This window comes from Dipteris shenzhenensis, chromosome 1 (assembly GCF_047967505.1).
Source record: "Dipteris shenzhenensis isolate YYH24624 ecotype China chromosome 1, Dip_SZ_1.0, whole genome shotgun sequence".
In the NCBI taxonomy this organism is placed as follows: Eukaryota; Viridiplantae; Streptophyta; class Polypodiopsida; order Gleicheniales; family Dipteridaceae; genus Dipteris; species Dipteris shenzhenensis.
Window position 1 is genome coordinate 37,703,629 of NC_141596.1, and position 12,717 is coordinate 37,716,345.

At 41.8% G+C, this 12,717-nt stretch overlaps 1 protein-coding gene across 1 annotated transcript; it reads right to left on the minus strand.

Annotated features, from left to right (window-relative positions):
* Nucleotides 1-10,853: 10,853 nt before the first annotated feature.
* On the minus strand, nucleotides 10,854-12,208 carry LOC147905779 (uncharacterized). Its single transcript, XM_087381836.1, has 2 exons — nucleotides 11,213-12,208; nucleotides 10,854-10,963 (listed from the first exon to the last, which is right to left on the minus strand). The coding sequence occupies exons 1-2, from the start codon at nucleotides 11,852-11,854 to the stop codon at nucleotides 10,940-10,942; spliced, it is 666 nt and encodes a 221-aa protein (XP_087237962.1). The 5' UTR covers nucleotides 11,855-12,208; the 3' UTR covers nucleotides 10,854-10,939.
* Nucleotides 12,209-12,717: the final 509 nt, after the last annotated feature.

The window sequence follows — 12,717 nt, forward strand, 5'->3', positions numbered from 1 at the left end:
GACTTTGTGGAGAACTATACCTTTGCACCACAGCAGAGTTCCAATCGGAGTATTATTTTTCCGAACAGGTGACATGTAAATGAGTATTGTTCTTACTTGTGTTTTCTTGTGCATTTCATTTATTTCTTTCCATCATCCTCATTGTTTTTTATGTGCCATCTTGTAGGTTGCTATATTTGTGAATATTAGCTATCGTCATGCAGAGGCTCAGGGGGATGGCATTGATAGCACCATGGACTCGCGTGTCATTGTGTAGGAGTATCACTTCTACATTAGTGATGATTGCTCGCATGATGCCCATTTTGTGCAGCATTGTTTCGGTCTCCTTGATAGTTTCTTGAGGGATCGGGGTGTGACATGACAGCAGCACTGGGTTTGGTCTGACGGTTGTGGTGGTCAGTTCAAGTCTGCTAGGTAGTTTTATTGGTTCTACATATGGCACCGCGAGATGGGCATTCCGGTGATGTGGAGCTACTTTGAGACAGGGCATGGTAAAGGAGAGCATGATGGGGCAGGTGCTTGCGTGAAGCGTTCTTTGCGGCAACACCAGTTGTGTCACAGTGCCGCTCGCTTTATGGATGCACACGATGTGGTGCAGTGGTGTACCAAGCACTTAGGCACTAGTGCATTGTCCTCGTATTAGTCGTGTGATGAAAGGTGGTCATATAGTTTTCCTAGTGTGTGGACGTAGGGAGCATTCATCAGTCTAGGCCTTTTGATTGTCGTACCGTGCCTGGCACTCTTGATTTACATTATATCAGGAGCACAAGTGACACAGACCCCATGATCTTTTCTCGATGCTTTGCATGTTTTTGCTCAGCATGCATCGATGATGATTGGGGAGGTTGTTCCATGGTGCCATGGGCCGATCCATGGATGCGACATGTACTTTCCCCCATCTAGCCCTGGGAGGTGGTACATGACGATCAGGAGATGCACAGTTCAGTTCTAGCAGTGATTACGATCAGTTGACAGATCTCTTACGTATTGATGACATATTTGTGCTCATTGCTCCAGAGGGCAATCCTAAGCACATGGATTGCTATCTGTTGAGATGCTCTATGGTGAAGAGCGTGCTCAACTAGGATGCAGTGGACGGGCATGGGATCCATTTTGATGCTCACAGCATGATCATAGCTGGGTACTACTTTGAGCAGGTACATATGCATGGTCGCTTCTTCGAGTATTAGGAGTACATGGTAGATTGTGAGGTGTACATGTATTCCCATCTTTTTGTTGCGATCAGGATCTAGCTGACTCGTGTTCGCAGTTGCAAGATGACATCCACTCCTCGATGGCACCTTGCTCTTGAGGATCACGAGAACATACGCGGCTATTGGCATGAGAGTGGATTCTAAGTAGTTTAGGGTATATCATTGTATTGGGGGTTTCTAGTTTATTACATCATTGTATTGGAGATCTATAGTTTCACATTGTGAGCACACCATTGTATTTTGCATGGAATTTTTTTATGTATTTCACTGTAAACGACATGATTGGTTTTATACAATGTCATGCACATCTTGTATTTGACTCTATTTTATTCATTATCCCCATTGCCTCCTCCATTCCATTCCTTGTTTTATCATCTCCAAGTGTTTATTATTATCAATGTTCCAATGGCATATCATGCTTTGGTGATTGAAGTGGTTGTTGTACGTGCATCATGCAATAAAGGAATAATAAATTGTGTAAACGATTTGCATGTCCATACATGTGTCCGATCGGGCTCAAAATTTGCACAGGTCCTAAACCCTATGGTTTCCATTCTCTTGCAAAGTTTGAGTCCCATCCAACACTGGATGTGGGCACGCGGAGGTCAGAGGGCCCATTTTAATCCTATGCACCTTGTTGCATCAGTGAAGGAGCAAAATAAGGAATGGGTCATTCGGATTTGCATGTCCATGTGTCCGATCTGGCTCAAAATTTTCACAAGTTCTAAACCCTATGGTTTCCATGTTCTTGCAAAGTTTGAGTCCCATCCAACACCGGATGTGGGCACAGGGAGGTCAGAGGGCCCATTTTCACCCTATGCACCTCGTTGCATCAATGAAGGTGCAAAAAAATGGAATGGGTCATTAGGATTTGCATGTCCATGTGTCTGATCGGGCTCAAAATTTGCACAGGTCCTAAAACCCATGGTTTCCATTCTCTTGCAAAGTTTAAGTCCCATCCGACATCGGATGTGGGGACAACAAGGTCAGAGGGCCCATTTTCACCCTATGTACCTTGTTGCATCAGTGAAGGAGCAAAATAAAGAATGGGTCATTAGGATTTGCATGTCCATGTGTCCGATCGGGCTCAAAATTTGCATAGGTGGTAAACCCTATGGTTTCCATGCTCTTGCAAAGTTGAAGCCCATCCGAGACCAGATGTGGGCACGGTGAGATCAGAGGGCCCATTTTTACCCTATGCACCTTGTTGCATCAGTGAAGAAGCAAAATAAGGAATGGGTCATAAGAGAGGATGGAAGAGGAAAGGAGAGGGGAGGAAGAGGGAAAATAGAGGAGGCAAAAGAGAGAAGAAAGGAGAGGAGGGGAAAGAGAGGAGTGAAAATAAGAGGGGAAAAGAAAATAAGAGGAAAAGAGCGGAAAAGAAAATAAGAGAGGAGGGGCATACGTGTCTTTGATATTTATAGAGTCTCGAGGCAAGCCGCATCATGATTGGCACAAGGTCTTACAGGTATTCTACATATTAGCTTGAAAGAAGAGTAGAACTAAGATTGCGATGCTTTCATGTAACTTATATGATTGTGACACTTTGTTATAACTCCTTTGTTGCTTAGGTAATTTATCCTCCCAATTACAGTGAGAGGATGCTTATCAGAAGATGTTAGAAAAGCTATCTACAAGATCAGTGGCATTGTCAGGTATGCTTACTATCATATCACACTCATTGTATTTCATACAATTTTAAATGATATGTAGAAAATATGAAATCTTATGGGTGCATGTCGAATAGGTGGATCTCACAAAAAGAAAAATATATGTATCAAGCATCGAGAGGGCTAAGCTGGACTCCATTGAAGCTATGTGCTTGCTTGAGAAGCACTTTTCCTCAAGCATTATGATGACTCAGGTGCACTTGCTTGTAAGCTGTAAGATGACACAATTTGCAGAGGGGTTAGTACAAAGAAACAACCTCCTAATAAACCACATAAACACAATATAATTTGAGATCGATACTTACAAACTGGGTCTCCCATGATTCAACACCCCCTGCTCTAAAATGCACGTTTCCATATTGGTCCATTGGGATCCTTCGTGCCTCCATGTGCTGTAGACTGGGGTCTGCCTTTGCTGCCTTCATTGCTTTCTTTCACTCACGCTTGTGAGCGGCTAGCCCCTTGGTGGTTGACCTCCCTCTCTCTTGGCAATCTCGGCTAGTGCCTGCCTCTTAAGCGAAGATCTTTTCTTGGCAAGTATCATAACAATGTTTGACTTGGCCCATTTATCTGTGAACTGAACATTGGGGGGATTGGGATACCTATAGCGAACAGTAGCAAGCGTCTCATCAACCAACCTTTTTGGCCTGTCTTTGTAGTGAATAAAGCAATCTCTATAATTATTAGCAATTACAGAGCACATGAAGGCCATGATGTCCTTCCCTTGTGCATCCATCAAGATGCCTCCTATTTGAGTGATGTCATAAAAGATCATAGCATCACCCTTTGGCATGTCTGCATCATCTGAATCATCCTTGCCCCCACCATTACCCCCCCCCAAAGCACTGTGCCATGCATCTCCCACCACTCTCCCTGCTACTACGCTTGCTGCCCTATCGTGTCGAGCTAGTACGTTGGCCACTCGTAGCTGGAGAAGTGACTCTCGATTGCACGAGTACATTGCACGAGTACACCGGTAGCTTTGCGAGGCAGAAGGGCCTCCTAACTGCAAGAGGGGAGAAGGGGCTCGGCTCTGTAGCCAGCTGGGGTATCTTGACTCCATTGGGGTAATCTCAACTAGTGTGGGGTTGGGGTGGTTTGGAGTCTGTACTGGTGACTCCTAGGGGGTGTTTAGAGTACCCGTCATGTATGTGTATAACTCCCCAGGAGTGGGAGGGTGTCCCAAAATGTTATATAACTCCCAAAATATGGCATCCCGAAGATCAGGTGAGACTGAAGAGCTTCCTAGCCACATGATGAACTGAAGAAAAGAAAAGAAGAAGATTACCATCGAGCATGCCCTCTTTCCATCATGCAAAAGAAAAAATAGAGTGACAGCCTGACATTGAGCAAGCATTTATAAGCTCTTGCATTCTTTGAATTAGAGTGACAGAAGTCTGTATCTGCTTGCTCAATGTCAGGCTATTGAAGCTTCATGTGGGGAAAAAGAGAGAAGGAAAGAGAGGAGAAAAGAGAGAAAAAGAGAGGAGAAAAAAGAGAGAGAAAAGAGAGGAGAAAAAAGAGAGAGAAAAAGAGGAGATAAGAGAGAAAAAGAGAGCAAGTAAAAAGAAAAAAAGTGAGGATAAAAGAGAGAAAAGGAGAGAAGGAAAGAGAGAGGAAAAGAGAGAAAAATAGAGGAAAAGAGAGGATAAAAAAGAGAGAAAAAGAGAGGAGATAAGAGAGAAAAAGAGAGGAGAAAAGAGAGGAAAAGAGACAAAAAGAGAGGATAAAAGAGAGAAGGAAAAAGAGAGAAAAAGTGTGGATAAAAGAGAGAAAAAGAGAGAAGGAAAGAGGGCAAAATAGAGGAGAAAAAAGAGAGAAAAAGAGAGGAGATAAGAAAGAAAAAGAGAGGAGAAAAGAGAGGAAAAGAGACGAAAAGAGAGGATAAAAGAGAGAAGGAAAAAGAGAGGAAAAGTGAGGATAAAAGAGAGAGAAAAAGAGAAGGAAAGAGAGTAGAAAAGAGAGGAGAAAAAAGAGAGAAAAAGAGAGGAGATAAGAGAAAAAAAGAGAGGAGAAAAGAGAGGAAAAGAGACGAAAAGAGAGAAGGAAAGAGAGGATAAAAGAGAGAAGGAAAAAGAGAGAAGGAAAGAGATGAGAAAAGAGAGGAAAAGAGAGGAGAAAAAAGAGAGGAGATAAGAGAGAAAAAGAGAAGAGAAAAGAGAAGGAAAGAGAGGAGAAAAGAGAGAAAAAGAGAGGAAAAAAGAGGAAAGAAGAATGCTCCATCATGCATGCCCTCTTTCTTTATCCCGCCCTCATGCTTCAGTCTAATTTTGCTCTTTCTTGGACCCGCCCTCATGCAATCACTTATTTCCATCATTCATGCAATCCCTTATTTCCTCACCAATGCAATCCCTTTCTTCATTCATGCAATCCCTTTCCATCATTCATGCAATCCCTTTCTTCATTCATGCTATTCATGCAATCACTTATTTCCATCATTCATGCAATCCCTTTCTTGGAAGGGGAAGGGGAAGGGGAAGGGGAAGGGAAAGGGAAAGAGAAGGAAAAAGAAAAGAAAGGGGAAGGGGAAAAGGGAAGAACACATAAGCAAAACTATCGTAGCGCATCTATAGATGCATCTAACAGCGCATCTACAGGTGCGGCTATCTATTTTTCCAAAAATTAGATGCATTGTTAGACGTGATGTTTGACGTGTCTATAGACGCACTCTGACAAATGCCTTTTTGAAAGAAATTGAAAAGGACATGCGCCCGATCCCAAAAAGAATAACACTAGTACCAAAAACATCCCTTCCCTGCATATGACAAAGGACACCGAATCCAAAGAGAGCAACTTCCAAAGAAAACCAACCGCCAAGAGACTTACCTTGGATAGAGGTATGGAAGCTTCTTGTCCTTCTTCAAAGCTACTTCTCTTTCTTCTCTTCCTTGTTCACCCTCTTCTCTTGTATGCTTAGGGATGACTGTGTAAGCTTGGAGATGAGTGTGGGTGCTTGGAGATAAGTGTGGATGCCTAGAGCTATGTCTATTAATAGGAAAGCAAGCCATGCGACACTTAAAGTATGTGAAGCGCGCTAAAAGTAGGTTTGAAAATCAGCTCGCAGTCTATGCATCCAAAAGCACATCTAAACACGTGTCTAAAAGTGCATCTACACTATGTTTTAGATGCGCCTATAGATGCGTTCCATAGTACAGATGCGATGTTAGACGCACTTTTAGATGCTACACAGAGTTTTGACATTTACAACTCATGCAAGAACACATTTTTTGGGTTGTTTATCTATAGGATGTCTTCATCTTCAACAAGTAGCTCTAGTGAGGATGAATCCCTCCGTATCCACCATCGCAAAATGTGGTTGGAGCAAAAAATCAAATGTATGTGTGATCGATGTCGAGGAAACATGTATCGTGCACACAGAATTACACTCAATCATGTCTTAAAGTATGAAGAATGGGATGCGACCGTAAACATGGTAAGTGTTAAAGAGTTAAGGTTGATTGAGGTACCTATGAGTGTTCATATGTTTGATATATGATCCTTTTTTAATTTAATACAGGATGCAATGCCACACCCGCATATGTTGCCCTATGCTCATCGTGAGGAGGCAAAGTGTCGATGATATGAGGTGGGATCTTCAGGACTGACCATTACGGATGTATGGAGTGATGGTGATAGTAGCCCTCCACCATTACCTCATGAGGTCGTGGAGGAGGAGGTGTTTGATGATATGGTGCGGGATTTATATGTCCATCAATCCTCAGATAGGGATGATAGCATGGAGCAAGATGATCTTTTTACTGCAGCATTGACTCCACTGTTTGAGGGGTGCACATTCTCTATTCTATGTGCCTCCCTTTAATTACTAAACTTGCAGACCATCTATGGATGGAGCAATGCAAGTTTAAATGCATTACTTAAGTAAGCTTTAAAGTCTATTTTGCAAACATGGTGAATTATGCTAGTGGGTTAATTACTCAAATGCTTTTTCTCATTTATGGTCTTCATGTGCAGGCTATTGTGTAAAATGCTTCCAAGGGAGAATAAATTACCGACCTCAAGAGACATCTGACCTCTCTTGGAGGATTAGATTACAAGCACATCCATGCATGCATCAATAATTGCATTATGTTTCGTGGACCACATAAGGATGCAAGAAAGTGTCCTACTTATGGAGAGGCAAGATATAGAGCAAATCTCAAAACTTTGGATGTGCCTCATAAGGTTCTGCAACATTTTCTGCATCCAACATATGTTCAAGTGCAAATCCATTATAGAGCTCATGTCATGGCATTCCTCCCATCAATCAACTGATGGCCTTCACGTGCAGGCTATTGTGTAAAATGCTTCCAAGGGAGAATAAATTACTAACCTCAAGAGATATGGCAAGGCAGCATGTGACCTCTCTTGGAGGATTAGATTACAAGTGCATCCATGCATGCGTTAATGATTGCGTTCTATTTCGTGGACCACATAATGATGCAAGAGAGTGTCCTACTTATGGAGAGGCAAGATATAGAGCAGATCTCAAAACTTTGGATGTGCCTCGTAAGGTTCTATGACATTTTCCCATAATCCCTTGCATCCAACATATGTTCAAGTGCAAATCCATTGCAGAGCTCATGTCATGGCATTCCTCCCATTGATCAACCAATGGCAAGTGGAGAACTCCCACAGACACTCCTGCATGGAAGCATATTGAAGACACAAGGAAGAACCTAGAAACTTGAGACTTGGATTGGGTATGGATGGTGTGAACCCATTTGGTTTCAAAAGCACCTCTTACAATGTATGGCCAATGATATTGGTGAATTATAATCTTCCACCCTCTATGGCGATTAAGAAAGGACATGTTATGTTATCCCTTCTAATTCCAAGGAAACATAAAGTGAAAAATCCTGATGTTTATTTGGAGCCTTTGATTGATGAGCTAGAGATACTTTGAAGAGGTATCAAGAACATTTGAATGGGACACAAGATTCCACAGGCATAAGGGAGGATCTATGCACCACAGGGAGGATGCATGAAGCTTGGCCACAAGAGAGGCCAAATGGGCATGTCTTTTTACCTTATGCACTGTGGAGGTTATCAAAGCTAGAGATGGTGGCGGTGAAATGAGCTATCACTACAATTCATACTCCCACCGGATGCATGAGGTGTTTGAAGGGGGCCTTCACAAAGAGCAAGAAAAGAGGTGTAGAGCAATTATATGGCTTAAAATCTCATGATTGGCACAAGATGCTTCAAGTAAGTATTTTATGTGCATAATATCTTTTTCCTTTCAAATTTGTGAGTGAATTAGAAGTAACTAATCAACCATTCCTCATGTGTTCAGTTCATACTACCTACTAGCATTTCTCGTAGTGCATCAAAAAACATGAAGGATTGTATTTACAAGATGGGTGAGCTTGTGAGGTACTTTACATGATACAAAATGTGAAGCGTATCAATGCTCCATGTAAGGTTTTCATATTGCTAATATGGTGTACTTTTTCCTTTCTAGGTATGTGAGCTCAAAGGAAATAGATCCCACCACGCTTGATAATGCTCGAGTTATGTCAGTGGAGGTGGTTTGTTTAGTGGAGGAGACATTTCCACGTTCTATTCTCACAAGCCAACTACATCTCATAGTGCATTTAGTGGATGAGATTGCTATATGCAGTACTGTACATGCACAATGGTTGTTCTTTCTTAAGTGCTTTATGAAGACCTTAAAGGGTTTCATGAGACAAAATGCAAGGCCTGAATGTAACATGGCCAAGGGTTGGTTGGTACAAGAGTCACTTGTATATATTTCTGAGTTTCTTGTTGATGTGGATAGCTCTCTCCCATGACTATGGAGAGATGATGAAGACCTAAGGATGACCTCTATTGTGCCTCAAGGGAAATGACGGAGCAAAGTAATAGACACAGCGTTGCTTAATAATATCAACCTTTATTGCATGCTTAATAGTGATGTGATGAAAAGATGGGTGACAAGATACGAGGATGCAAAGGCAAGAAGCTAAGAAGAAAGGGCCCTCTTTCGTACACACCACGGATCTCGTGTGCCATATCCTCAGCATCTAAGAGCACTTCCAAATGATATTCATGTGGATTGGCTACTTAACGAAATGGAGAGAGCAAAGAGAGACGAGGGGATACATCACAATAAAAGAATGGGAGTATGCTAGGGGATGCATGAAGAAGGTCAGTATATAGAATGTTATGCATAAGTTAGGAGCTTCTAACAATTTAGATTGCTTATTTAATTGATTTTATCTTGGTGTAGTGTACTATGTTCAATGCTATATGGTGTGAGAGCAAGCATTTTTGAACACAATGGATTGATGATAAGAGAAACACACAAGATTGCAGCGTCATGGCTAGCTTTGAGGGAGCCAATGGAGCCATGGATGATTATTGTAGCATAATCCAAGATATTATTAAGCTTGACTTTTGATGCTTCTTTGTGTATGTTTTGGATGTAAAGTGGTTTAAGGACATGGTGGAAAGAGGGCCTAATACAACAATCAAATGCCATGCAAGTGGCTTTGTAACTATTGACTCCACAAAGTTTTGGCAAAGTAAGTAGGACACACTAGTACTACCGTAACAATGTGAACAGGTATTGTATACACATATAAAAATACTCACTTTTAAATATTTGATACCTTCGATGCAAGGAAAATAACATGATTGGTGGATAATAATAGGTGGTGGCATGTCATACCTATTACGCCACGTTCCAAAGTGATGTATAGTACATTTACTAATATGGAGCGTATGGAGGATGATCATGGCCATGGAGGTGATGATTACCATTGATACGAGAGAGGAGAATGATCATGAGATAGGAGATACAGATATTGAGACCATTACCCGTGAGGATGAGCCTACCATTGGTGATGCTGATTTCGATGAGCACATGAGTAGCACAAGTAGTAGTGCGCTGAATGTATTTGTAGATCTCAACACTAGTTTGGATTTTGAAGTAGATAGTTTGGCAAGGGTTGATCTCATTGAGGATGAGATTGAACCGTAGCCCTGAACCATAGCCCATCATTGATATTGGCAAAACTATTTTACATATTGTCTCATTCTCCTCACCTCACTTAATTTTTGTATATGTGGGTTTGCCAAAAAGCATTGATATTCTTATTAAAATTATGTGCTTTGGTAATCATGGGCAATATTTGGAAAGCAGTGATGTACATTTGTCTAAATTCGCGTCTAATTCACAGTGCAGATGCGCTAATAGGTGCGCTACTAGACGCACCAAAATCTTACTTTTTATATTCTCTGTTTTGCGTCTAAATTCGCGTCTAATAGATGTAAATTTATCAGCTTGTACCAAAATCTTACTTTCTATATTCTCTATTTTACGTCTAAATTCGCGTCTAATTCGCAGTGCAGATGCGCTAATAGACGCGCTATTAGACGCACAAATAGACGTACTATTAGACACGCCCGTATTTTTACTATTCTAACAGTGCTTATAGATGCGCTCGCTATTTTGCACGTCTATCAAGTGCGTCTATAGTTGCTTTGTCTTGTTGTGCCCATGTCTTGTAGTGATTCTACTTCACACCCATGGTAATAAAAGGGATAGGGATAAGTGTTTTTAAAAAAACGATGGAGATTGAGGTAATTTTTAATGTTGATTCAAAGAATGTGTGCATAGAATTGAACAAGAAGATGAAGATGCTAAGAGAAGAACATGATAGAAAAAACTCATAGTTTGTAGTATATTGCAACAAAAAATCAACCATGCTTCCATGAAGAAACTATACTAATAGCCAGCAACTTTTTATAAAGTAGATTGATAAAATAAGAATACACGTATGATGACGAGATGGAGATGGAGATGGAGATGGAGATGGAGATGGATTCGGAACAAGACAATAATTAAAAGAAGGTGACTGAACAACGTACCCTAGATCATGAATAACAGAGAGGAGAAAGTGTAGATTAAAGGTAGATTAAGAGAACCATGACAAAAATAATGAAAAAGAGATGAAAATGATAGTTATGGGCCTTTCCAAAAAGTTGCTGCGTCAATATTCCAAATTTCCCACAGCCTGGCAACACAAAATCCTGTTGCGGGAGGGATTAGTGTCACAGTCTGTAGGAATTAAGAGCCTGTGCAAAGAATTGAACGTATGAAATGGTCAGTATAAACGAGCACTCCTCTCTTTGGAATATATATAGAGCGTAGAACGCCACAGAACATCCAAGGAATCATTCACATAAACGTGCAAAAGCACATCGACAGAAGAACACCGTATAATTCGAACTGAACATGCGGCGCACACATATAGCAGGAAGATCTTCGAGGCAATATTTTTAAATTCCTTTATGCTCTGTATAGCTTCATGCAATCACGCTTACATCCTCTTCCCAACCCTGATCCTGCCATTGCGCCCAGATTTCGTCCTTGCAGCTGCTACCTCCTTCAAAGTGTGACTCGCTTGGCCCCGAGTCAGCAGGGCCACGCTGAATCAAAGATGTATTGCACGTAGAATTATATGAACTGGAAACTGCAGAATAACTGGTTGTCAAGCTGCTCGGATCGCTTGACGGACGTGAATGAGACAAATTGCCAGGCTGAACAGCTGCATAAACGATCTTCGAGGGATTGTTGATAGCGGAACGACAGTTAATAGTATTTCTTCGGTCGTAAGCTGCTCCTTCAGCCATAGCAGCCGTTTGGACAATTTTCGGGCTGTAATCGCCCGAATCTCTAGCGATTCCAATCTGTGGACGCGAGTGGGCTGGGAAGTTCAGGCGCGCACCGGGTCCCCGGAGGTAAAGCAAGGCGGTATCATAAGCGCGAGCAGCTGCCTCTGGTGTGTGATAAGAGCCCAACCATATGCGAGATCTCTTGTGAGGCTCGCGAATTTCCGACACCCACTTCCCCCAGGAGCGCTTGCGTACTCCGCGGTAGATGCAAGATTTAGTTTTCCCGTTGGATGAATTGCGATTTTGTCGTTGATCAGCATGCATTGGATTCGCAAACTCTAGATCTGTCATGCTACAAAGTTGTACTCGTGTACGCAAATAGAAACGGAAGGAAACCAATGCAAAGAGCGTTAATCCTATGTATGAATTTCAAGAGAAAACAAATAACTGCGACAACGGCTGACGAGGTCTGAAAACTGATCACAATACAAACGGCGCAGCGTGCTACAATATCAATACTGGAACGTGCTTGTATGACTTCGTAAAACGTGCTGATGCTAACTCTACTTCACATGGGATACAACAATCGAATGGTGGACGAGTTTGCAAGAGAAAGAATGTAACGACAAGCGCTAAGATGGCTACGCCTTGCTGGGCAGCAATCTATCTTTCTATAGCAGCCGTGATTCGTAAGGGATGAATGGCAAATTGCAATCAATTTTTGTGAAGAGATCATGCCATTTTCTCGTTTAATGACTTGCAGGAGGCGAATTTTGTGCAATTGGAGCACGATTTTCTTCCACCACGTGGGAAGTGTGCTCATTTGATAGACGGAGTCTCAAACATTCCTCCCCACAAGACTCCGTATCTTTCGTCCAAGACTGCGTGATGATAATGGTCCGCCACTAAGTCGAGTAGTATAGCATCTCTCTGATTGAGCAATAACTTCCGTGCCCGTCTGGTCTTTAATTATCTCGGCTTCAAGAAATCTTTCTATATTGGAATCTGCATTTTAATTTCTTTTGTCATTCTTTCACATTTTTGCCAACTTGGACCTTTTCCACAGTAGTAAATTCAAAGTGGATGACTTGGAGTGCAAGTTGCCAACTTGGAACCAATATTCAAAGTCACGGATGACTTGGAGTGCAAGTTGCCAACTTGGAGCCAATAGAGTGCACTCCAAGTTGTTAACATGTAGCCAATAGTTTTGCAGG

Excerpts from the sequence above, each read along its gene's own strand:
- LOC147905779 (XM_087381836.1), bottom strand. The coding sequence starts at position 11,854 with ATGACAGATCTAGAGTTTGCGAATCCAATGCATGCTGATCAACGACAA. Across the intron at positions 10,964-11,212 it reads ATCAGGGTTGGGAAGAGGAT|GCTCTTAATTCCTACAGACT; the intron begins GTAAGCGTGATT and ends TTCTTTGCACAG.